At 40.3% G+C, this 27,434-nt stretch overlaps 3 protein-coding genes across 4 annotated transcripts in view; all 3 read right to left on the reverse strand.

Moving 5' to 3' along the window:
- Positions 1-1,922: 1,922 nt before the first annotated feature.
- ywhae1 (tyrosine 3-monooxygenase/tryptophan 5-monooxygenase activation protein, epsilon polypeptide 1) lies at positions 1,923-9,041 on the reverse strand. 2 transcript variants are annotated; one of them, XM_017694874.2, is made up of 7 exons: positions 8,705-9,041; positions 6,877-7,076; positions 6,674-6,780; positions 6,181-6,387; positions 4,670-4,806; positions 3,718-3,759; positions 1,923-2,984 (listed from the first exon to the last, which is right to left on the reverse strand). In XM_017694874.2, exons 1-6 carry the CDS (start codon positions 8,766-8,768, stop codon positions 3,752-3,754), a joined length of 723 nt encoding a protein of 240 aa, XP_017550363.1. In that variant the 5' UTR covers positions 8,769-9,041; the 3' UTR covers positions 1,923-2,984; positions 3,718-3,751. The 2 variants fall into 2 exon arrangements, with proteins under 2 accessions (XP_017550363.1, XP_017550362.1); XM_017694873.2 differs by lacking the exon at positions 3,718-3,759 and having other exon boundaries at positions 8,705-9,029.
- Positions 9,042-13,319: 4,278 nt separating this feature from the next.
- Positions 13,320-17,696, reverse strand: crk (v-crk avian sarcoma virus CT10 oncogene homolog). Its single transcript, XM_017694871.2, has 3 exons — positions 17,183-17,696; positions 15,939-16,504; positions 13,320-15,783 (listed from the first exon to the last, which is right to left on the reverse strand). The coding sequence occupies exons 1-3, from the start codon at positions 17,400-17,402 to the stop codon at positions 15,646-15,648; spliced, it is 924 nt and encodes a 307-aa protein (XP_017550360.1). The 5' UTR covers positions 17,403-17,696; the 3' UTR covers positions 13,320-15,645.
- Positions 17,697-20,084: 2,388 nt separating this feature from the next.
- lrrc75a (leucine rich repeat containing 75A) overlaps positions 20,085-27,434 on the reverse strand; it is a 41,350-nt gene continuing 34,000 nt past the window's right edge. The window contains exon 4 of the mRNA XM_017694867.2: positions 20,085-24,288. Within this exon, the coding sequence (XP_017550356.1) occupies positions 23,451-24,288 (838 nt within the window). The 3' untranslated portion in view covers positions 20,085-23,450. The remainder of the gene's footprint in view (positions 24,289-27,434) is intronic.

Here is a 27,434-nt window from a genome sequence, read left to right on the forward strand (position 1 = left end):
GCTCAAGTAAAAATACTGTTTCTAATATGGAAAAAAATGGCTTAAGTAAAAGTACTACTCTAAAAAAGTAAAAATAAAAAGCAACAAAACTATGTACACACTGAGTAAGCTGAACAACAGGGCAGCCGTGTAACTTCGTGCGTCCAGCATTTATATCAGCACAGAAATAGAAGTTTCTCAGACATGACTCTTTTTTTTTAACTCTAAAATAAAATAATAACTTTAAAAAGTTAGAGGTGTGACTGATCACAAAGCAGCACAGATACGGCCACTAATACAACAATAAATGATAACATAAAAAGTTAGCATTATATACATGTTAATAACTAAAATGTAACTGAGTAAAAAGCAGATTCCTTTTCTCACAAATATCACTAACAGAAAAAGCCACATGCACGTGACATGTGATCATATTCATCATTCCGTCAACCAACAATCCCAACATCTGCACTAAAACCAGTATTTCCCATTTCCAGTCACACAGGTCAAGCTACACTGCACAGTTTGGCGTTTCTCTCTCTCTCTGTGCCTGAGCCACACCATTAGCTAACGGTCAGTCAAGCCAGTCAGCTGAATCAGGCGCGTAAGAGCAGGAAACACTCCAGTCTCCTGCTGCCAACTGGGGCAATTTAAACCGTTAAACATCACTAACAAATGGGATCTCAGCATTAAAAGAAAAAAAAATTAATTCAAACTTGACTCCAGTTCACTCTAAGCTGTGACAAGTCACAATTAAGTAGAAACATCTAGTAAATAGTATTTAAATAAAATATGACGTTTTTACACATAAATTAATATAATACCACAATTTCAGAGAAATCATCTTCTTGCTTGAAGCCAAATACAGGCCAAGCACTTCTTTTAACAGCCCCAATGGCCTAAATTAATGACACTGATGTCCAATTTAAGGATACATAAAGAACAAACTTATTGTCAAATGCACCAGAGTAAGATTTATTTTAAATGTGATTAACCCCACTAATTACCAGCTTGTGAAGAAGACACTGGACACTGACCACTGGAGCAGGAATGGGAAAAAAAGTTTCTAATCCCTGCTGAGAAACCGGAGACTAAATAAATACATTCTTTAAGTATTAAACTACACATTAACCCAAGTTCATTTTAAGACTGCATAGAACTCCAGAATCACTCATTCTAACCGCTCGACATTGTGAATAACGGCCTTTCCCTATCCTACACACTTAGAAATGACCGGTCTTCATGGGCTCTTTAGTAGACAATGGTGAACACTGAAGAGCCCACTGCATGGTTAAAGAGTTCTTTGCATGGTGAAACGCTTTTGCAGATCAATGGAAAATGTACTGATGATTTAAGCTTTTTTAAAAGGGCTCTTCTATTGTAACAATGTCAAGCATGGTGCAATTGAAGGACCTTTTTGGTGATATATATATGAATAAAACACCTTTGAAAAAGGTTCTATATAGAATGATTACAGCATTGGTCAAAGAATGTTGGAGATGGAGCTGCCGGGCAGAAGGAGAAGAGGTAGACCTGAGAAGGTTTATGGATGTAGTGAAGGTGGACATGGAGATGGGAGTGGATAGGGCAAGATGGAGGCAGATGATCCGCTGTGGCGACCCCTAAAGGGAGCAGCCAAAAGAAGAAGATAGATTGATTACAGCACGTTCTCCATCTGGGGGGAAAAAACAAACAAATAAAAGAAACATTTCACCATGTAAAGAACCCCGCAATCATGCGATGGGTTATTTGAGTAAATTTTCTGTACAAAGAACCATTAAGGAATCATAGTTTTAAGTGTGTAGGAGCATAGAATAATTCTTTAGACTTTACATTTTAAATACTTTCAATTTTATAAATATCTTCTGTCTCGTTAGAAAGAACATTACACTTCATCAGCATGGAGAAAAGTAGAAAACAAAATACTTATAGCACAAAAGGGCCAGGTTTTCTTTGAGGCAGTTTTATTTTAACTTCAATATTAATTCCATGCTGTTTCTCTGTAAGAACAATACAGATTGTATGTCTGTGGCTCCAGTCATATTTCCAGTAGTACAAATTAGCTTCAAGTTAAATATGAACAAAAAGTACAGAAGAAATTGTAGGCAATGTCTAAATTTGGGGGAAGAAGAGAAAGACTTTTTCATATCTTTAGGTGGGCTTAAAATCAACTTTATTAGTGCTTTTTATTCTTTTCAAACAGCCAATGGAGACCTGCATTTGAGTTCTAAAAGCAATAAGGCTCCTTCCATAATGTATTTTTTTTAAGAGCTGCATCTATCCCTCCACCACCATCAGCCTATGTGCGCAATACAGTATTTTAGCACAAATTACAGTCCAGACCACTGCTAAAGAATCACTACATAACTTCTACTTTGTGATGTTAAGCAATTTGCTCCACATGGATATCAAGAAACTTGCAAGTTGCTCTGAAAATCTAAATTAACAAAGAGCACTTTATTTCGACTCGCCCTTTCCAAAGTTTTAATCATTTTAACTGCATTTAATAATTGCACTAACACAGAAATATTACAGCTCCAACAACTAATAGCCTAATAGTAGACATATCAGTAATAGTAATAAAAGTTAATTTTGTAATTACATTAAGAAAAACTCAAAATATATCCAGCAACTGATAAAATGTTGAGGAATAAAGCAAATAAACATAAAAAAGGAACATTGTACCAGGACAAAAGAAAAAAAAAAAATTCCAAGAACTCTTTAAGCTCTGCCCATCAGAAATTACAATTAATGTTTGTCTCAGAAGTGGTTCTTTTATTTCAATTAAAGGACTAATAAAAAGAATAATATTAAAAATGAAACAAAGGGAGAAAAAAAATGGAGGCATCAAGCTGTTGAGTGTCACTCTTGAGGTTCGGCTTGGTGGCTCCCTTTGTGAGTGGGTTTGGGAAGGAGTGGGGTGGGGTGGAGTCTCGTATTGGCTGTGATGTCTCACTGGTTCTCATCCTCCACATCTTGCAGCGCCTCTTTATTCTGTTCCTCACCTGCAAATAGTTGGGTGAAAAAAATGTAATATAAATAAACACATGCATACAGACAAACATTCAATTCTCACACTAACATTTTAAATTGTGTATTTTCGCACATGAAGCTTTAATTTATTGAATACACACAAAACGCACTTGCAAAAATCTGTGCACCAATTCAAAGCATACTCAACCAAGACCAAATGTCTTTCTGGTGGAAAAAACACATGCAACAAGGTGGGGGAAAAAAACAAAACACAATCTAGTTAAGTGAAAGGAACTCAAAAAAGTCCTCGTCTTACTGGTAAAGGGGGCAAAATGAATGGTATATTAATCAAAATCAGCATTAGTCAAGGGCAAAAGGCTACAGTCGCATTCAGCTAAAACATCAATTATTGCTTACATAACTGTGTATACTTTGTGATCACATGTATATATTTAAACAAAATAAAAAGTAGAAAGGCCTCCAGAATATTAACTGTACACCCACTGCACACTTCAGGGGCAACATACAATTCACCTGCTGTGGGCAGAACTTCTGTTCACTCAACAAAATATCACATATCCCACATTTGTGTTTCATCAACACCCAAGTGCACTTGGAGGCCAGTGACCATGCATACACTATTAATGCAAGACATGCTTAAGACACAAAAGTAGTTTTCTGAACTTAGTAAAACCTCAGCACAAAGGTTAAAGTGAGTGAGTGACAATACAGTTAGAGAGACAGACAAAAAACAGCCTCACTTACAAATACAGTTTGTGGGCAATTAACATATTTCCATTTAGGAATCTAAACAGTAGGAATAGGGGGAAAAAGGCAAGATGGGTTAAAATGGATGTCCAAAAATATTTTGTGAATGAGGTGACATGGAAATGTACTAGAGACTGCAGAGTTTGACCAATACTAGTTTTCTGGGTTAGATACTTGTGTCTTAATTTTGGTGTTTCTTACGTATTATAATACAAATAAAGGGAGAGTCAAAAGTCAGGAATCATGTCATTTTTGTAAGACGCTTAATGTCAGATTCTTCTCATCAATACCATTACTAAAGCAAAAGCTGTCCCATGTCAGACGCATACCAACTCGCCAACACAACTGTAAAGGTGATAACCTAACATATTTTGGTGGTTGCAAACTTGTAACTGTTCAAAGCATGTGTAATTCTATATAACCAAGAATTTCCAATTGATCATTTTATTTAAAACATTATTTATTTAAACGTGCATGGTCTGCTTTGCTTTTGAAAACACAGGGCTAAGACGCTCCTGCTTTGAACACTAGGCACTGCCTGTTTAAAGCCTGTCTGAATCTAGTGATACTTTATTTTCTGCTTACATAACCATGTTCAAGAGCTGTAAATCATCCCACTTCAATCTTGACTGAACTTTATATGTTTATCACTGCAAAGCAGTGGAAAATCTGAAACATTAAGCTTCATATCAGTCACTTAACCCAACCCATCATTCTGACTCAGCCACCAAAAAAAAAGAAAAAAAAAATTGAGTGAGAGGTTTTGGTACTCAGGCCATCCTAACTGATAAGTCATAAATGTCTCATCTTTTGTGAAAACGTCAGACTATCAGTCAGTTGTATCTTACACAGTCATCATATACAGCATTTAAAACTGCTACACTGCTAAAACTTAGATGGTGACATCTCAGATTCAACTCTGATATACAGCAAACACAGGATGCCTTACCATCTCCCTGCATATCTGAAGTCCATAGTGTCAGATTATCACGTAACAACTGCATGATGAGTGTGGAGTCCTTGTAGCTTTCTTCGCTCAATGTGTCCAGCTCAGCAATAGCGTCATCAAACGCTGCTTTTGCCAACCTGAACAGAAGCAAAAATTTAAGGCGTGCCAATTTAGTAAAGCATAACATGTACCATGAAAAGGAAAAAGCAAGACTATAGCATTATATAGTTCACATTTTAACTGGTTTCCTCCCAATGTAAATAGAAAACACACAATATCATTTTTCTTTTCCAAACACATTAAACATTGAAATCTTGAATATCAGCCAATGTCAATACCAATGCAGTAATCTCTGTAAAAACGACTAAGCATTAAAATTAGCTGTTTATAATTCAAGCGCTTAAGATGAGCATCTAAATCATGCCATCACACTCAAACTACTCTGACACTTTACTACCCCATAGGATGTAATACACAGCTAACATCACAACACCACACAGTGTGAGGATTGGTTCAGATTTAGGCCCAATCCCTTTTCACCCCTTAGTCCTTACCCCTCCATATTGCGCATTCACGACTAGAGGCAGGGTGTCCAGAATTTTGTTGAGATAGAGGGGTAGGACAAAGTGCTAGGGTTAAATGGCCCTCCAAATGGAGGCTTTTCAGACACGCACTCTAAACAATGTTGTGAGGGAAAAAAAGAAAAGTCAGCAAGATGGCTTGAGCGACCAAAAAACCCACATATGTATTTTCTCAGTTAAAACATTACAATAGCCATCATTGTATTATCTTAGTCTAATATTGTTTCAACGTATTTTAGTCCTTCTCCTCTAACAAGCATGAAAGAAAAAAAAGAAAGGAAAAAAAAAAAAACCCAAAACAAAACAACAAAAAAAACTCGTTCCATCTCAAATGGTGCAGGAGTGACATTCTGGCATCAGAACTGCTGTACCATTTCAGGTGGAACAGGAAAAATCAAACAAGAAGCTAGCAAATAGCTGACTAAAGCTTCATATCACCAAAGGGGTGAGTGATAAATAATTGTCAAATCCTCCCTCTTTGAAAACATGATTCCTTAAATGTAAGTAAAGACCAGCAGTGAAGTGGCTGAACTTTACCTTCCTCTGCTGTCACTGCAGACACGCAGGGTCGCATATACAGCACCGCTCTTAATGTTAGCCTGTAAATGTAATAAATGTTTTTTTTTTCTGAGGGCTGTCCCATTTTGTAGGGGAAGATTTCAACCACTACTCCTACAACTCCGTTCCAAGAGGAAAGGTGACCCTCGAAAACAAGCGGTAGGGGTAAAAAATAAGAAATGGGATTGGGCCTTATTCTTTTTCCCCCCCTGCCTCTGTTCTCACCCAGCGTTTTCTGCACATATCAACCTGATACTGATACCCTACAGTGCTGATTTACTTATTTGCCATTTCTAAATGCAAATCATAAAGAGTTACTACAGTAAGTGTAGTTGTTGATTAAAGTATCATTACAGAACACAGCACACAAACCTGCATGCACGGTCAGGTGAATTGAGGATTTCATAGTAGAATACAGAGAAGTTAAGAGCAAGACCCAAGCGTATGGGATGTGTAGGTTGAAGGTCTGTCATTGCAATATCACTAGCAGCTTTGTAAGCGACCAAACTATTTTCTGCAGCCTCCTTCCTGTCGTTTCCTGTAGCAAACTCAGCGAGATACCTGTGGTAATCACCCTTCCTGTGAAATCAAAGAAACAAAGAAAAGATGTGGTTATGACACTCACAAATGTGTGATAACCTCTTGTTGCTTTCATTTTTAGTAGCTTCATTCATTTTCCTCAGCAAAAATTTGAGCGGTTAAATACATTTTACTGAATACCACCTTGAGCTTTGGTTTTGGAAAACATTTATATGTCTGTGTTTAACTGAATCCATATTTTCATTTATATGTTCATCTGCCAGGCTTCCTGCCAATATTACAAACGACATCTTTATTCAAATCCTGAGAAACAGCAGCTACATACATTTTGTAGTAGAAGACCTTGGACTCTCCAGAATTAGCAGCTGGAATTAGGTGCTTGTCCAAAACATCAAGGATGTCATTGCAGATTGACTTCAGCTCAGTCTCAACCTGAATATGAAACAACAGAGAGCTGTGACATGGACCAAGCCATGCAAATCACTGCAAAGTATTACAGGTGGGTCAGAGAGAGAGAGCATTCCTTACCGTTTGCCTGTACTCCCGAATCATTTTCAATTTGTCTTCTCCACCCTTATTTTCTTCTTTCTGCTCAATACTACTAATTATCCTCCAGGATGCTCTTCGTGCACCAATAACATTCTTGTACGCCACTGATAGCAGGTTTCTCTCTTCAACTGTGAGCTCAACATCCATTCCAGCCACCTTCTTCATCGAGTCGACCATTTCTGTAAAATTTAACAGTAAATGAAAAACAATCCTTTAACAGTCACACATGTTCAATTATAGAACAAATCCAGGATCGCCTCTATTTGTACAGCACTGAGGTGTTTGTCAAGCTTTGATTAGTGAATTCACATTTTAAATACTCTTAAAAACATGCCTCTTCAATGGTTCTCTAGTAAGAAAAAAGAAAGAAGAAAAAAAAAGATCACTCTTAAAGAAAATGGTTCTATATAGAAGCATAAGCACATGAACCCTTTACCCGATTAACAGGATTTTTGCATGATTTAATCGTTCTTCAGATTAATGTAGAATGTGCTGCAGATGGTTCTATATAGCACCTTTCTTGAAAAAGGTTCTATATAGCACAAGAAAAAAAGAGTTCTGCTATTGTTATGATGTCAAGCTTGTAGCAAGAAAACTTTTGGTACCATTAAGCACCATTTCAAAATGGGCTATACAGAGCCACCTACAGCACATTTTTCATCTGAAGAACCCTTTAAACATGCAAAGAGTTCAAGTGTTCATGGTTCTACACAGAACCATTTTTTTTTTACTTAAAAAGGCCCTGAAGATCCATCTTTTTAAAGCGTCTACCTTAACACGTGGAGTAGAGGCAGAGAGGCGGCAACCTTTTTAACTGGGCAACTTAAGTGCTCAACCTACAAAACAGAGTTCCCACTACTGGACACAGGGTTTGGCCTCAATTAAATGTCTCCCATTCGCATAACTTGCACTGTCCCGAGTTGACCCGAGTACACTGGCGACTACGTTAGGGTTATAGCACGTGATACAGAACAATAGTTAGGTTTCAATGCCGCACCTACTAGTTATCCAGTCAGTATAATCCAAGCTATTGTTAAACGTGGGCTTCGCTTCTTCAAGGCGTTTTAAAAGGAGGTTTAACACTGCGACTAAAAAACGAAAATCCGTGCGGCGAGCGAGAACTTAGCTCCGTCTGCAGCAGCTACACCTTTCTAGTTACCCACCTGCATTCATTCCCATTCAGGTCACTGTGTTGAGCTAATGAAACGTACTTTTCCTTATTGGGTGTCGGGTCATTACACCACGCTGTGCCGAGGCCGGTCAAGCAGCAGCGTTGCTGTATATAACACAGACACTAGTTAACTACATTAGCTCAACCTGCTAGGAGGAGGGCTAGCTCGGGTTAGTTGGAAACGCAAGCTAGCTAGGTTAGCTCGCTCCGCTGGTGCACAGCGGTGGGTCATTTTGAGACACATACGACCCAGCATGTTTCCATAGTGAATATTACCGTAACCTATAATTAAAGCTATTGGGGTCAAGTGGGGTGTAGAGGTCTGCACCCCTCCTTCTCGCCTTGGCTAGCAACAGCCTGCCTCACCCAATAACTGTCCGCCATTTTGTCTGTTCCAGTAACGTCTCCATCTTCGTGCCGTCCCCCCCTGACTGAATCATGGTGGTCGAAGTAACATCAGTTTATCAATACGCAAACAAATACCATTTCAATTTGGTCGCAAAGTAAGCCGACTACCCGTCTCTCCAGTGCCCCGGAAACCCCAGTTTAACCGCAAATCCGAGCGCTACAGCATAAAGCTAGGCGCGCTAGCCATTCAGATTTCGAGCAGCGTTCGCTACAAAATCCGCGTCTTACCGTCGTATCTCTCAGCTTGCTCGGCAAGCTTGGCTTGATATACTAAGTCCTCCCGGTTAACCATGTCGGAAAAGTGTGATAGAAGCGCACTTCAGCAACGGATTAGTGAAAGAGGAGTGTTGTGTGAAGCGGCAGGCCCTCGTAGGAGCAGCAGCTGCAGCCTGAACCGTGTTGAAGCCCCGCTGTCCACCGGCGCCACTGGGGCAAAAATGGCGAGAGGCTCATCCGGGAACTTCACACATGTACAGCAGACAGACGGGTCCAGCCCCAGTGAGGGGCTGCTCAGTCTCCCCGCTCTGTCAGTGGACGCTGAGGGGGCACAGGGCACAATACAGACATTACATTCCTATCCGCGCTCAGTCCAGGCTGCATTCTGAAAAGGCAGTATGTTGTGGAAGACCACCCTTGCCAGGTTCAGGAGGAAAAACGTCTGCTTTTTCTTTCTGACAGCAGAATATCAAAAATACTGACGCAGTATCGCTAAATACTGTGGTAAAGGTAAAGGGGCCGGAGTCTTTAGTAAAGTCTACACAACGCCGTCGCAACTGTTTTTACCCGCAGTGGCACTTCAGAGGCTCATTTACTTTAGAGTATTTACTTCAAAATACTCTGGAGATATTGACCGGGAAATTGACCGCGCTTATTTTCTCACAATATTGACTTAGCATCTCAGAACAACGGCCTTTGTCAACATCTGGATGATATCTCAAAATAATGATGTAATTCCTGAAAAGTTAATAACTCATTCATTTGGCGATCTCAGAATTTTCACGCAGTGCGTCGAAATAATGACTCGTTTTCTCAGAATTTTCAATCTTTTCTCAAAATCCTCAGTGTCTTACATAATTACTTACATTTTCGACGCAATTAGAGACTTTATCAGAATAATGACTTCTTTCAATAATTGCTCAGAATCGCGAAATAATATGACTTTCTCAAAATAGAATTTTCCCATGTATCGAATTAGTGGCATATTTTATTTCAGAGGCTAAATTATTTATTATTTTGACTAATTCATCATTGTGACTATGCTGCTGCCAAAATCAGAGAAAGTGAAAAAACAAACAAAATGGGCTTCCGTAGACACACACACACACACACACACACACACACACACACGCGTTTTCTAAACCGCTTATTCTTCTGGCTCGCAAGGGGTGCTGGAGCCTATCCCAGCTGTCATTGGGCAGAAGGCAGGAAAAACCCTGGACAGGTCGCTGGTCCATCGCAGGGCAGACAGACAGACAGACATATACATTCTGCACGTCTTTGGGCTGTGCGGGAAAATCGGAGCACCGGGAGGAAACCCCACGCAGACACGGGGAGAGACCCTGACTGACCGATGATTCCGTGGAGAGCACATAACGCGCTTTCCACGGCACTTGTATTTTTCATAAACATATTTAAATAAGCATGACATGATTACCACGTCATTGTCCTGCCGCGCTGTGAATGATGCACCACCCGTGTAATACCTGCCCAGTGGTGGTCCTGCGGGGGGGCCTGACCATGAACAGAGTGAAACGGGTGAAAATGACTTAACACATCTTCTACAGGGAAAAAAAATAAACTGACATTTTTTTCTGAAAATGGATTCTATTCTTATTTGCTGAGTTTAACATACTGGATAAAATAAAATAAAAATAAATAAATAAAATAATACAATCTAAAACATGCCATGCATTAGTATTTTTTTCTCCAGTGCATTAAAATTCAGCAAATAATCATTCATTGTGTATTCAAATGCACAGAAGTGTAGAGGATGTGTTAAGAAACACAGAGAGGGCACTGCACACACCAAAACAAGCCACATCATTACGATGAACCATTACGTGGTTTTAATCTGAGGTTGGGAGAGGAGCCTAAAACCACACATAATGTACAACTTACACACACCGAACCCATCAAATATCACTAATGAAATAATCACAGAAGTAGAAACGCAGTAGTAATCCCTTCAGAACTTGGTAGAACTACGTTTTTGCTACAACACCAGCTTTAAATCTGTCAGCTTTGCATAGTTTAGGAGTGATTTTTCACCCGTTCTCCCTGGAAGATTTACTCCAGGTTGTTTAGATTGTTTGGTTGACACTTGTGGACTGCATTTTTCAAATCCTGCTACAGATTTTCAATTGGAGGAAGATCTGGACGAAGATCTGGTACTTCACTGCTATAGTGGTGTTTGTTGAAGAGTGGGCATTGTTGGTTTACAACACCCATTGCATTTAAAATTTTGGCCAAAAAGCTCGACTTTGACCCAAAAACCTCATCCCGCATTTTAGTTGGGTCACTCTGATACTTTCTGACAAACTCCAGATGTGCTTTGAATGCGTTTATCTTCAGTAATGGCTTCTTTCTGGCCACCGTCTCCCACACAGGCCAGTCATATGCAGAGCTCTTGGTATCACTGACTCATGCAGCTTGACTCCGGTCTCAGCCACTGAACTCTGTAGCTCTTTCAGTTTTTGCTGGCTTCTTTGTTTCCTTTCAATCCTCACCGTTTCACTTCTTGCTCCATGCAGAGATTTCTACATTTATATTCTATATATATGTCATTTGGCCGACGCTCTTATCCAGAGCGACTTACAACTTGATCATTCTACACAGGTAGGCGAAGGCAGTGTTAGGAGTCTTGCCCAAGGACTCTTATTGCTATAGTGTAGGGGGTTTGCCCAAGCAGGGAACTGAACCCCAGTCTACAGCTCAGAAGGCAAAGGTGTTACCCACTACACTATACCAAAGATTTGAGGGATGACCTTGTCTAAACATGATGGAGATTCCATTTTCTCACAGTTGGTCCAACAGCACTCATTGGGATAGCCAGATGCTTGGGATATTATTTTGAAACCTTTTCCTATCTTCTGCATGCCTATACCTTTATCTCTGATTTCCTTGGAATGCTCTTTGGGGCTTCATTTTTACAGTATTTAAAATATTTAAATCACTGGGGGTCTTTAGTGCCTGAACTATCTGTGTTTATTTCAAATGTATCATTAATTGATCATAATCAACATTACATGGAAAAATCCTGAAGACACCTGCGCTTTCATTGCTTTGGACATGCTTTAGCTATCATGGATCAATGGCATCTGCCTTTGGTACAGTTCCACCATGGTATGGAGGAGAGCCAGTCATCATGCATACTTGACTTCACTTTAGTTATTTGCTAATAATAACCATAAAGTTTGAATACGAACAGTTTCTAATGGTCCTTTTTCAGCAGAGCTATCTAGTTGCCTCCTCTGATCTTCACAAGGTAACAACAAAAATAGGACTCTCAAATATATTTTTAGTTACTCAAATTATGCACTGGTACTGCACCAGCAGCAGACGTATTAAGGGATTAAGAATATAAAAGTACTTTTTAACAGAATCTTCCTTTCTAGCTTGTATTTAATCATCTTGTCTTCTTCTATTCATCAATACATTTTTTGGGCAGTCGTCGGCTTGAGGTTAGGGAACCAGCCTTGTGACCGTAAGGTCACCGGTTCAATCCCCAAAGCAAACAGCCCATGACTGAGGTGTCCTTGAGCAGGACACCTAACCCCCAACTGCTCCCCGGGCGCTACGGATTGGGCTGCCCACCACTCTGGGCAAGTGTGCTCACTACAGCGTGTGTGGTGTTTCACATCACGGATGGGTTAAAGGCAGAGGTGGAATTTCCCCACTGTGGGACTAATAAAGGGTCACTTATCTTAATCTTAATCAAACTGGTAGACTGGCAGGTCATTAGACGAATACTGATCAGCCATAACATTAAAACCACCTCCTTGATCCTACTCATTGTCCATTATATCAGCTTCACTTACATATAGTTCTACAATTAGACTGTAGTCCTGTTTCTCTGCATACACTGTTAGCCCCCTTTTACCCTGTTCTTAAATGGACCCCCACAGAGCAGGTATTATTTACATGGTGGATCATTCTCAGCACTGCAGAGACAATGACTGGTGGTGGTGTGTGTTGTGTAATTCCAGCAGCACTGCTGTGTCTGATCCACTTGTATCAGCACAGCGCACTCTAATATGCCACCCCCACGAGTGTCACAGCAGTGTTGAGAATGACTCACCACTCAAATAATACCGGCTCTGTGAGGGTTCTGACCACTGAAGATCAGGATGAAAGGGGACTAACAACATATGCAAACAAACAGTTGGACTATAGTCTGTAATTGTAGAACTACAAAGTGCACCTATATGGTAAGTGGAGCTGATAAAATGGACAATCACTGTAGGAACAAGGTGGTTTTAATGCTTTGGCTGTTCAGTGTATTTCTCTGAAGAAAAATAATCTTATTTTCCATGGAACTAGACAATAAGGACAATGGAAAATTTCCAATGGCTACTTATTAGTTCATTTAAATTTGATTGACAACTATATTGCAGTACAGAAAAGGGTCTTAAAGAAAAAAATACTTAAAATACTACATTTTAAAAATGCCACTGTTGGAATAACACCATGTTGTCAATAAGGGGACTTATGATAGGGGACTTATGAGGGGACACCATGTCCCCTCACAGACGATGGGTTTTTGTTGCGATACATGTTTAACAATCAAAAGTGTGTCTGTGAATGAACAGTGGTTCTCAAAAAATCACTGACAAAGTCAAAGAAGAGGGGTTTAAATGGTTTACTATAGGGGTTATCTTCATTTCATGTACAGGAACAGGCTGATTCAAGAAAAAAAAACATTTAGGCTGTTAAGGGCTTAAACAAACATCACAAACAAATGCGATGTTACATTTACTAGAGGACTGTTGAGTAAAGACAGTAAACATAATACTTAGTAGGACAAATCAAACGTATGGGGAAAGTTACATTTCTCAGTCAACTTAGTCACAGCTCAGAGTGGCACTTTTGAGGTGCATCAGTAAGACTTGGGCCTTGCAATAAAGGACAGATTACTTTGGAATGAGTTACACTGAGACTGTAAATGTATGACAGTCATTTAGAAATTAAAACGTTGGTTGAAACACTGAATAATCAAGTGGTGACAGTCTGCTTATATCACTTCATTTTGTTTCATAGCCTTTTTAAACATTTGGAATTCAGAGCTTTTGCACATACAGGCTCAATGAAAATGAGAATTCTTAATTCATAGCTTAATATTAAGTCCAAAGACAGGTGACTCCTTACGAACTTGGCTGCTCAACATGACAGGTTCATCATTACTTCATACCTAACCTTCATATTTCTCACACAATAGAAGCTTACATTTCTCAGGTGATTGTCCTTGTTCAGATGATTAAACTTACATTATGACCATTCAAAAGAACTTCAAACATGAATGATATATCAAGTGTTGTCTTGTGGCCTTTCAGTTAGTGCTACAGTTCATGCATTTGTTCACCAAATCAAAATCAATTTTTTCTTTTCCCAAAAGATGAGCAGTTGCAACGAGTGGAATACATGTATGTGTAGAATAGGTAATGAGCTGGCTTCTGGACAGGGATTAAGGCTAGTCCTGGAATCCGTAAACCTTTTTTTTTTTTTTAAACATGAGACCCTCCATTCAAAATGCTGGGTAATCCAGACTAGGTTTAATCACTTTTGGCAAGTTTCCCAGACCTGGATTAAGTCTATGCCTTATTAAAAAAGGAAATCTCCAGTGGCGAGTCCCCATGTAGTCCAAGACTAGGCTTAATCCATGTCCAATACATTCAAATATGATCTAAAAGAGGGTGTCACCAGTCTTCCTTAAACATCTTATTACAATACTTTTAAATTTGAAACTTGGTGATCAGGCTAGATCAGATATTACTTCAGGTGTTGAACTGAAATAAAGGCAAACAGCTGGTTAAAGGAACGATCTGTGTGCTATATAACGAGTGAATACATTTTACCTCTTGGATGAAACTGCCACTATGAAGCAGTGACGTGCACTTGCAAATAATGTTAAAAAAAAACAACAACAAAAAAAAACAAAACGCAACTAATTCAGCTGGAGCACAGATACATGAAACAACGGTAGATGAAGGCTACTGTTATGTGCAAGACAGGTCTAGGGAGAAATGTGTTTGAGGCATTGAGTTAACGCTTTACATGTAGTGACAAAATCTTACAGTGTATATCAAAGTGGTAGCGCCAGTTGTTCTTGAAGCATCTGCATACGATAACATTTCAGTGGGATGTTTTCAGACATGTTTGTAAGTACTACTTCTTTACATTCAACCTAAGGAAAGACTTTTTGGCAGGCACACAAGTGGCGAGATATCTGAACGTGTGCTCTCTCTCTCTCTCTTTTTTTTTATCAAAACTGATTTGTGTCTTCAAAATAAAGTCTCCATCATCCAGAATTGCTTTTCTGCAGTGATCAACAGGAAATGAACGGGACACTTTAACTAACAAAAGCCAAATTAAATACTTCTGTGTGCACACACAAAAAAAAGGAATACAAATTAAGCACGTAATGGTAAACAATATATGATCAGTTTTTCTTCTTCAGACACCTTGTATATAATAACACGGATACAGATGATTTGTAGTGTGATAAAGGGCTCAAAACAAATCCCCTTCGAAGCAGTCATTTTTTCGCAATTCAGTATGAGTAGTGTACGCTACTCAAATGCAGAGGAACAGTCCCTTACAGCCACACCAAACTGCTTAAGTTTTGAGCCCAAGCAGAAATCTCCGCTCTCTCAAACTCACAATAAGCCACACTCCAAAAGTTCTGCTTAGAACAGCCTACAGAGATGCCCACGGTGTTTAGTGTCTACTTACGAAGTAACTTCAACTTGTGCATAAGGTCTAATAAGAAAATGACTGCAGATACTGTATATATTGGCATGAATGACATGATGGCACAAAACAATGAGTGGATAGACAGGAAAAGGACCTAGTAGAAGAGGCTACTGCTGAGCATGTCAGTTATGAGGAGATGTGAGGAGAGAGAGTGTGTGTGCGCGCATCTAAGGGCTGTACAGGGAAGTCAGTCTCCGCTCTCAGCTTGGGTCATCCTCCGGGTTGTGCTGATCCAGTAAGCGGACATGCGTGAAGGGAAAATGGCCTCGCTTTCCCTTGCACTCTCCCTCCCATTGCCCATTCACGTTGATCTTGGTCACCATCACCAAGTCACCAACCTACATCAAAACATCAGTGTCAATGAAAGAACAGACAATGGTGGACGTGGATTAAAATGTATTAAACTTTGCTCTGTGAAAAGGCAAACCAGTCATACTACAATATATATTAAATGATTAAATATTAAACAAACAAAAAAACAAAAACTATGCACCTCTAAAGCAAGAGCCGTCTTGTCATACGCATTGGGCACTCTCTTCTGAACTGCCCTGGCCAAGACAGGCCCGTTCTGCAGGTTGGGTAAAGATGTGGGCTGGGCATACTGGCCTGGCTCACCAAGCAGAGGAGGGGACTGGGAATTGTGGCCATCTGAATTACCCACAGTGCCCGTCCCCCCACTGCCCAGGGTCGTTGGAGAAGCAGGCCGGAATTTCTCCACATAGGGTACGGGGATCATCCCAACGCGGCCCTCTGAATTCTGAGCGTTCCACCACTGCTCCTCCGGCTTCTCAAGCACCCGAAGCACATCGCCTTTTCGAAACGGAAGGTCCTCATCGTCGTTGCCAGGGAAGTCAAACAGAGCACGAACGTACTCCTCCTCAAGCCTCTGAGGAGCCCCTCCTGTTCCCGCGCTGACGTTGATGAGTGACGAGTGCTGGGCTTTGTTGATGGGCTCAATTAAAGTGGTGGTGTCCAGGTAGTGTATCTTATAAAACTCCAGCAGGGCTGGAAGGGCGTCAAATTCCTGGTCTCCGATACGAAACCGCGAGGTAGTCAGTCCTGAATGGGGGTACAAGAGCAGCAGTTAATGCTAGTGTGCATGAAAGCAGATGAATGACAGAGACGAGCTAACGCTCCATACTCAATTATAAACTAAATGTCGAACTCTTTCACTACTGATTGTTCATTTTTCCAGGCACAGGCAAATCTGTATGTGTGCAAATCACTGCACGTCTCTCAGGCCACTGAGTGAAGACCTGCCCTACCTGACTGCCTAGTCTGTTTCGCTAACTAAGCTCCCTTTCGTCTCCGGTCCAGAAAATGAAGTTCACCACCGACATTATTTGAATAGGCAATGTCAGAAGCCTTAAACTGTCGGTAATTCATCCTAGTTATTACTCACAGCTAACTACGTTTCCACAAACTGCTCCGAAATTTGCCTTCACCAACACTGCAAGTAGTTCCTAGCCGCGGAGCACAGCTAGCTAGCTCGCAGCTTACGCTAGCCAGAAAATGGTCAAAATTAACAAATCAAAAAAGAAGTGCAGTTAGTAAAGCGAGATGCTGGGAGTAAAATGACGAACATTTCCGTTTGCAGTGTAGCTCATAAGCAGCATGCTGGAGAGGCGTGTGCAAGTTTTTACTAAGAAAAAAAGCAGCTAATGTTAGCACAGTGCTGGACTGACGTTGTGCGTTCACTTAAGTTAGTGCTAGTTAGCTTAGCTTAGCTCGCCTTACCTGGAGCGGACTGCCGACTGCTGCTGATGCTGTTGATTATATAATGCGAGACTTTTGAGTTTTCCGAAACGGAGAGCACGTAGTCTCCCGGGCTGGTGATAGAGTCCCGGACCAAGAAGACACCGTGCCTCTGTCCCTGCAGGAGAGAGACCGCCTCTTGTCGGCTTAATCTTCCCCAGTACCAGCTGCCACGGTCCTCGGCGTCAAAATTCCCGGCCATGACTGCCACCCAAAAGCCGAGGCTTTTCACCGGCCTTCCCCTTCGCCTCTGCGGATCCGCAACCAGCCTTCAACTCATACAAAAAATACTGGGAACAGCTTCACCGCGTTGCCCTCGCTAAACGCGCCGCGACCGTGCACAGCATCCGCCTTTATTCATTAGCACGCAGTAAAACAGCGCTCAGAGCCCGCCGCACATGTGCTGATGAGAATAAAGGCACGGCCGCGGTCCCGGATTACCGGATGATCTGTCCGGACCGACTCCTCCACCAAGAAGTTGTCACTGGGGGGGCGGGGGGGTTCAAATATTTGAAATGGCGGACTGGGGCAACAATTTTTGCCCTTATTTCCCGGATGTGATGCAATGTAGCCTACATTTGTACCACAATCAATGGCCAAGGCTTCCATAAATAGCCACACTGATGGACTTACCGCGCAAAATACATAGGAAAGAACGGGGAGCTCGAGCTGTCGAAGAAAACCAAACACGGGGAAAGCCACCCGCCTCCAAAGTGAAATAACAAAATAAGAAAATAAAACCAGCGTAAAACCACGGCTACAACACAGACACTGCTGGATGACAAGCGCTTGAGAGTAAAGTGTTGGTAGCTTAAAAGGACCTAGTAGGTTTTCACACGTGTCTCTGTTCCGTATGTAAATAAGCGGATTCTCCTGTGTTTTGACCAAATCAGAACTTCAGCTGTGCGGGTCTGTTAGTGTTTCTATCAGTCTATCGGTCCGCTTAATTTAATTTTGTATGTTTTAATTTTCGTGTTACCTAATTACTCGTTTTATTAACGTACTTTATGCTGTAATAGATCCTAATATTTGCCCTTTCACAGGCTTTTGAGGTATGCAATGCCCCGAGTCGCCACTGGATGTCACCATCGACTGCAGTTGGCTGTTACACCAATCAGTAAAACCACCTCATTTTTTTCTACGTTAATTTGTCTAATTCATTAGCTGTGCTTACCATATAGGTGCACTTAGCAGTGCTACGATTACGGGTCGTAGTCCATCTGTTGCTTTGTCCACTCTATTAGACACACCTACCCTGTTGGTCCACCGTGTGGATGTAAAGTCAGAGACAGTAGCTCCTGTGTAGTTGCAGTTTGTGTTGGTCATCCTTTAGTCCATCATCTATGGTCACTAAATGCTTATTTAATTAAAAGATCTTTTCCTTCCAACGGATGTTTTGCACACTTAGCTCCAGGCCAGTGGTCACCTCACCAGGCCTTCCTGCAGAGTTTAGTTCCAACCTGAATCTAAAGTGCTCATCTAACACTGATGTATCTGATCCAGCTGCTGTGGCAGACTGTGGCTGGAACTAGACTCTGGAGGAACGTTGATCTCTGTAGAGCAGGGTTGGTGACCACTGCTCCAGGCTATTGCCGACCAGGTGAGGGTGATAAACAGGCAGAGAACATAGATCTGAGTTTCCTGCCAGCTCATTATAGTCGTTTTCTTTAATAAGCAGGGGTGCTATATCCATGCATTTAAAAGGCCTTAAAGGCATTTTGATGTAGTTTTAAGGCAAACATAAATAGGTGGTTTAAGTATTAAGTATTGTTTGCAATATATTGTGCTCCACTTGTTTTTTTATTGTATTGTATTGTTAATTTTATTGTATTGCACTGCATGGCACCGAGTTCTGTGTTCAACTCTGTTCTTTTGTCTCTCGGTATCTACAGTGACTTTTGATTCTAGCAGTATCTGAGCTCAGGACTGTCTTTTTCCCTAACTAGCAAAGATACTTTCTCTAGATAGACAAAGCACTTCTTGTAAGTCGCTCAGGATAAGAGCATCTGCTAAATGCTGTAAATGTAAATTTAAAAGGTTTGTATAAAAGAAGAAACTGTTTAGTAACCTGGCTCTGTGTTTCTAAAGTTTTACTAGTATTACTTTCATTAAGTCTCACAAAAAAACAAAAAAGACTACAACAGAGTAGTAGACTGGCTCAATATGGTTAATCTTAGCTAATAATCATACCGAATCACGGCAATGTGCAGTATTAGGATTTCAGCAGACATTCATACTGATATGAAACTTAACACTCAAGTGAAGCAGCCTGACTATAAAAACTGTAAAATGGTTTGCACAAATCAGCTTATTCAGTTTTGACATTTTAGGTTAAAGTAGCTAATAGGGGGCGTTTCAGTACGCACTGCTTTTAAAGTGAGGCACAATACAAGGCAGCCAATCAGAACATATGTCAGTATATTTCAGATATTATTATATGAGTAACAAAAACAGTCTGTTTATTTCTGCAGTGTAGTCATTTATATGCAAAATGGTCATGTAAAAATGAATTATGACTGTTTGTGGTACAAAAAAAAAACAAATGAAAAAAGTGGACCAAATATTAGAAATATATAAAGTATAAGCTCTTTAAAAATACTAGAGTCTACTGTAATGGGAGGCACTGATTACATTACTAGGCCATGTAAGACATTCAGTGATAGCCCTGTTTGTTTATCTTTCCTCCTTTTTTCCTTTATTTTGTTTAGTTTATATTTTTTGCTGTGGCTTGAGGCTGAAGAATATATATATATATATATATATATATATATATATATATATATATATATATATATATATATATAACATTATATCCTAGTTTGATAACACAATTATGATGGAAATACCCTGTGATAACCATAAGAGACTACAATAACAGACAGTGTGACTTGCGTCCCTGCAAAATGAGACATTTATTACATACATTCTGTAAAGGAGCAGCATTTACCTTCATAATGACATGGAAAGACCTCAAAATGGTTTATTCACAACGGGCGAGCACAGTAGGGAATATTTTGCATGTAATAGTTTAATGGATAGTATAAACCATATCATAGACTGTTAAAGGGAAGTTACCTAATCAGGATTTTGATTGGATACAAGATACTGTAAAAATACATGGATTTATTTTACTTTAACTTCAAACATATTGGAACTACCAGTATATGTCAGTGAAAGCTCAAATTGAACAAAAGTCTTGGTGAAAAAAATAATCTAGGCTATAGATTAATGTCAGTACTAATAACAGCTAAATAGATATACCAATTAAATACACAGAACTTCTGAATACAAGGGCTGTATGATTTAAAAATATAACAAATAAATAGCAATTGTACAGCAATTAAATGTGAGAAGTTAGAATGTCCATATAAAAGGAAGAGCAAAGTTTGGATGGGTTTAATTGTCATCATTTAAACTAATGAAATCAAACACAATTCCAAAAAGTTGGGACAGTATGTGAAATGCAAATAAAACAGAAAGACTTTATTTGTAAATCCATCTTGGCCCGTATTAAAATGAAAGCAGTACAGAGACAATATAATGTTTTATCTTATCAACTTCACTGTTTTTGTATGTATATGCTCATTTGATGCAGGCATCAACTTGAAATTGATGCCTGCAATACATCCCAAAAAAGTTGGGACGGGGTGATTTAAGACTAGAAATGTTGTTCATTATTGTAAATGATGTAATCATGTTTAGGTATAAAAGGAGCCTCCAGGAAAGGCCTACTCTTTCATGAGCAAGGGTAGGTCGGGGCTCGCCACTTTCACAAAAATGCATCTGCAAATTCAAACAGTTAATGTTCCTCAGCTGGCGATAGCAAGAAGTTTAGGTATTGTACCCTCTTTGGTGCATAATATCATCAAAAGAGTCAGGGAATCCAGAGGCCAAAGACCACAACGGCCTGTGCCTAAAACTGCCATGTTTCTGTTACGGACATCACAGCGACATTGTTCATAGCTGCATCCTCTAAAGCAGCTTTAGACTACTATGCACAGCAGAAAACATGTCAACAGTGTCCAGAAACACAGCCGAATTCTCTGGGCTTGAGCTCATCTAAAATGTACTGACGCACACTCAAAACATGTATAGTGGTCTGACCAATCAGCCTTACAGATTAGTTATGGAAATAATGGATGTATTCGCTGGGCTGAAGAAGTAAAGGACCACCCAGACTGGGTAAAGTACAAAAGCCAGGTCTGTCATGAGATGGAGGGTATCAGTGGATAACTTGCACATCTATGAAAGCACCTTTAACACCAAAATATTTATACACATTTTGGAGTAACATTTCCTGCCTTTTAAATGCCGTCTTTTTCAGGGAAGTCCGTGCTTTTTAATAACAGCATGGTTGTGTAACCAGAGAGTGCAGGTGTTAGACTGGGCTGTCGGCCTTCTATTGAAAATGCGGCACACTATGAAGTGCAAAATACAATAATGGTTGCACAGCTGAAGACTTGTATAATAGAAGAATGGATAACAAGTCCACTTTCAAATGATCATTAAGTCCTGTTAAAAGGAAAGCTGATGTAATACAGGGGTAAACATGCTTCTGTCTCAAATTTTGGGACGTGTTGCAGGTGTTGGAGTTGGACTGAGCATATAGTTACAAATATTAAAAGTTCATAAGATAAAACATCAAATATTGTTTTCATTTTGTACAGGTCAAATATAATTTACTAACCACTCCTTGCTGTTTTTACTGGCATTATATAGACTGTCCCAACATTTGTGGTATTGGGTTTGTATCTTCATTTTTAGAGACTCTCTCCTTCTCCATCTTTGGTGCCATTTCTTTATAAAGCACTGTTTTTTTCTATATGGGGAGCATCTGTGTGACATATTTGGTTTTCCCTCTGTTTTTGTCAGATGCACTCTAAAGTTAAAGTGCATTCTGACACTGGGGACATGCATATTCAACAGAAGCTGAACAGGGTTAATGCTGCTGGGGAGGAGGGTGCGATGCATAGATGGAGAGAATTTTAAACATGCCTGAGCTAGACTTATAATCTCAGGCAAGTCCGTTTTTTCATTAATCGCCTCTCCATATCTCACGTTGTGTGCAGTGGAAAAGCATGTGAGCATATATTCATATTCATACTACCGTACATGCATAAGCACACACATTTTCCCACAGTCCTCTCCAGCAGGGTCAAGCAGGCACATAGGTAAATGTTTAGGGCTGTCACGATTAATTGATTGAACTTGAATTTTACATTTTTTGAAAACATCAATTAAAATTAGAGATGCACAATACTATCACCATCATATCAGTATCTTTGCTTAAAAAATGTACTGGCATTGGACAGATGTTGAGATTTGACCATTATTTCAAACCTGATATTTGATGTTTATTGTACTTGAAAAGAGCAGAATGTTTAGACGATGCTGGGCTAGTGCACTAAAATATCTATATTTTTTGATCTATAATTTTACTGCATTTATAACCTTCTAGTGTTTATCCATAATGCTAATCCAGGTAGATCTAGTCCTAATTTCTAGTTATATTTTATAAATGTGTAAGTACTGGCACTGATACTAGCATCAACAGATACTGTATACACAAGAAAAATATCAGATCAGCATCAGCCTCCTTAAACTGAAACATCCAATGGTGATTAGCGTATCACCTCATTTATGTATTGTTCTCCATAGTTTTTATCATTTTTATGAATGAAATCATTTTAACGGCTCCCTCTTTTATGTTTAAAGTTAATTAGGTATTTTAGCCTTTAAAAGAGTTCATAGTACTTTAGAATCTTTGAACGGTTATGGATGGATTGTTATTGTTAATTCAATTATTATTGTTTGTTATATAATTAATGAATAAATCATCAAAATAATCACAGATCACTTAATTAATAATGAAATTGATAGTGACAGCCCTATAAAGGTCCATTGCTAGGACAGTATATCCAAGGGGCTATACCTGAAAGAGAAGCATTTAAACTGCACAGGATTCTAAAGTGTATATAATACCATTGTTGTACCTCATATGTGGTATACATTGTAATTTTATGAATGATACAATATATCATTAATTTGACACATTGTCCCTTATATTTAAGCGAGGACTGCCAAAGCCACATAATCTGTTCCCTCATTTCCTGGATACCCTTCGCTCTTGATTGAAGCGCTGACCCATAAACTGTCCAGAGCTGCGCTGAGTCTCTTCTGTCTTCTTTTTTCTTCTCTCTTTATACAAGAGAGGTTTGAAGGCTGCAATTTCTATGTAAAGAGAGTGCACTCAGGTCAGTTTGCCTGAAGAACACGCCACCTGATCCACCATAGAGTCGTTTCTCAGAGGTTCCAAGGATGCTGAAGAGTGCTGTGATTGACTGGAATACGACAGCTGCGAGCTCTGGCTGTGTGTGTCCTCTCCTTCGGCCTTAACCGCCCTCTTCGTTTTGCCACGTCCTTGAGACGGCCCCGCGGCAGGTCTTGGCTCCTCCATGGTCCACATGCTATCCTCTTCCATCTCATCTTTTCCTTGTATCTCCCGGTCAAAGTCCAGCAGCTCCTCCATCATTTCTTCTATCTCCATCTCTCCATCCATGTCGCCTTCAACCTCAGACCTTAGTTCTCCCAAGCTTACCGTCCTGTTTGTATCATCTATGTCGTCATCCCCATCCCCATCTGTCCGGACCTCTGGCTCGCTGGCCTGGCTTTCTCCAAACTCTAGGATAGTGGGTAGGTTGCCCTGCTTGGGGCAGCGCTTACGTAAACTCACCAGGAAAGGCTGGGGCAGAGAGAAGATGTCTACATTGTTGCCCAGGTCGATCCAAGTGACGCTGGGGAAGCTCTCTGGATCCTTCAATGTGTCTGTGAGCTCTTTGAGTACGGCCCGTGTCAGACGGTTGCCATTGAGGGCCAGGGTCTCTAGGTGAGGCAACGCGGCCAGCGTGGGCAAGAGCAGCAGGATGGCCTCGTCTGTCAGCTCAGTAAAGCCCAGCTCCAAGCTGGAGATGCGAGATGCATGCCGCTGCAGGTGCGAACACAACCGCTCCATGTCTTTCACCCCCAGAGGAATGCCAGATAGGTCTAATGTCCCACTGGCAGGTGGACTTGAAAGGACAGCTTTCAAACTGAGAGAGAGAGCGAGAGAGAGAGCGAGAGAGAGAGCGAGAGAGAGAGAGAGAGAGTTTAAAACAACTCCAATCGTGAATGTCTGGAAACCAGACCACTTTTGTGATTTTCCTGCTATAGCATGCCAACTAAATCTGATAACTGACAACTGAGTAGAATCTGTTATGGCTGAGCAGCAAAATCACCAAAATGTGCACAAATCCAACCATCTATGACTTTAGAACACCAACACTGAACTAAGCCTATTGCTTACTACAAAGTAAATTGAACTGATGTGTTCCTGTAGCTGTAGCCCAAAGCAAAAAATAGAAACTGAAAAGAAAGCAATGTAATCTAGCCTTATGATGTCTTTATAGATATTGGTAGAGTTTCCTCAGATCAAGATAAAAGCCTCAGCCTAAAAAGAATTTCACATGGCAAGACCAGGCTTAACCCATGTCTAGGAACCTATTAAGCCCACTCCTGGACTAAAAAGAATCTCCAACAGATATTCACTTTTGCCACTACAATTTAGTCCAAGACTAGACTAATCTATGTCTAGGAAAGCATCCCTTCAGTGTCTATGGTAACTATGACACCTGTGAAGACTTAAGGTGGCATGTCCAGTTGAGGAGATCTGCTGCCCTGCTGTCTAGTTTTTTCCTTGACACACATAATTAATCTCTTAATAATGAAGCCGTTCATGACCTGAATCACTCTGTAGTGTAATGGGCCAGACAACAGTGTAACGCGGCAGAATGACGCAGATGCTCGCGGGTAAAAAGTGAATGAGAGGATTTACTAGTCAAAAGAGAATCCACAATCATAGTCAGGTAACATGCAATGGACAAATCCAGAAAGGGCAAAATACACAAAAACAAACATAACCAGTCGAACAGTCCAAAAGGGATCAAGCAAAAGGCAGGTCAAAAAAACGGGCAGAACAGGTCAGCTCAGGAATAAACAGTCAGAAAATAACGCTCAGTAGCTCTACGGAAAGAAGCAATACCTCACAATGAATCTATCTACAAGCCCGGGCTTAAAGCTGAACTAATCAGAGAAGAACAGGTGAAACCAATCAGCACTCTGCGGAACTGGAGCGCTGGCTGGAGTGTGAAAGTGAGGCTGGCATCATGTGATCTCCCAGGGGATTCTAGTAGATTGAGTCCCCAGAAACTTCGGAGCCAAAGGGAGTTGTGACACACAGCATAATGGCCAGTTCTGTGATACTACCCTGAGTACTCTTAAGGAGTGGACATCAAGCAGCAATGGCGAAAGAAAGTGAAGGTAACACTGATCAGTTCATGTGTGCTTTGAAAAGAAATCTGTTAATAAATCACACACACATCTCATATCATCAGATAAATGAGATAAGTATACTTTATCATTTTAATATTTATAGTGTTATTACAATTTAAAGTGACTCAGTCAAGCTCCTGGAGATCTAGTGACTGCTAGCAAGTACACAATGACTGAGAGCGAGGCTTACAGATGTTTATCTGCAACGAGTGTGTTAAAACGGTGCCAGCAAGTGAAGCACAGGCCTTGCTGCACACGTTGAGAGCTAAAAATAAGTGCAGCGGGGAACACGGACATTCCACTGAATGAGCTCACACAAAAAAGAGTGAGAGAGAAAGTGAAAAATGATGAAAACAAGTGCCTGCACCACATTAATTGCCATAAAAAGGAAAACTGGAATCAGACTTGAATATCGTTGGTCACTAATGAAGACAATAAACAGTCCATGCAGGGTGGAGGAGAGCTGATCTCAATTATGACCCAACATCTGAAAAATGCTGCTGATCTCTGACTGTTTTTAGGGAACCAAACCCTGAAAAAGAGCTTGAAGGATTTTTGAAGCTCTCGATTCTTGGAAGTACTTGTTTGTGTTCCAGAAAATATTCTTATGCTTCCAAAACGTCTGCATCTAAAGTACAACATGTGTTTTCAACATCATCAAATTTCTAAGCACTTGTCGATTTTTATCCATGCATGGCAGTTTTTGGGTGCTGCAGAATCGCTGTTTTTGTTATATACCCTAAAATAGACAATCTTCCACACTGAAGGATCAGGAGTGTGAGGAGTTGGGGGAAAACAAGGGCTTTTTGGCAGCGTTTACTTCAGATGAATCATATCCATCTGCAGACTTTCTGTAAAAGCACACACACAAGCAACAGAATCCTCCACAATACTGCACCTCTGTAAGAGTGAAGAGGAGCCATGGATCAGTTCTGTACTTCAGCATTTCATGCTCATATGAGGATGACCCGATAGACATTTCCTTTCCCTCTGAGTCTTTGACCCTGCAAATCCTCCAATCCAGTCACTGGCCTAGCAAACATAAACAACAACACTGTGAAGGAAATGGCTGAGGCAGAGTTCTATCTCACTGGCCCAGAGCCCAAATCCCACGCTCTCAATCAACTCCGAGCCAACAACTTCCCTTATCTCAGAACCGGCAACCTGACATTTGTCTCTTTCCTATGACCCAGAAAATATTTTCCTGCCTTTCACTATTGTGGAGCTACATTAACCTCTAAAGGTCTATGTATTACTGGCCTTTTTGTTATAATCTTTTAATAAAATTACATAATTTACATTTATAAAACATAATATCCAATTTGAGCTACATTCTCCATCAACAGGTTCAAGTCTGCACTTCTGACTTTTTTCCACATTTCAGTGTCAAAAAATGACTAATATGGCAAAAATGTAAATATAAATAAATACCTTAGTATCTCCTTTTATGCTTACAAACACAAACATGTTATCAACTCAATGTTTTAATGAGCTAATGGGAATGGGTGATGCCTTATATTTCCAAAAGTATTCACTCACCCATCCAAATCACTGAATTCAGGTGTTCCAGTCACTTCCACAGCCACACATGTAAAACCAAGCACCTAGGCCTGCAGACTGCTTCTACAAACACTAGCGAAAGAATGGGTCTCTCTCAGGAGCTCAGTGAATTCCAGCATGGTACCGTGATCGGACGCCACCTGTGCAACAGTCCAGTCGTGAAATTACCTCGCTACTAATTATTCCACAGTCAACTGTCAGTGGTATTATAACAAAGTGGAAGCAATAGGGAACGACAGCAACTCAGCCACGAAGTGACCACATTAAATGACAGAGCAGGGTCAAAACAGAAAAGGCGCATAGTGCG

The sequence above is a fragment of the Pygocentrus nattereri genome, chromosome 17 (assembly GCF_015220715.1).
Source record: "Pygocentrus nattereri isolate fPygNat1 chromosome 17, fPygNat1.pri, whole genome shotgun sequence".
Classification (NCBI taxonomy): domain Eukaryota; kingdom Metazoa; phylum Chordata; class Actinopteri; order Characiformes; family Serrasalmidae; genus Pygocentrus; species Pygocentrus nattereri.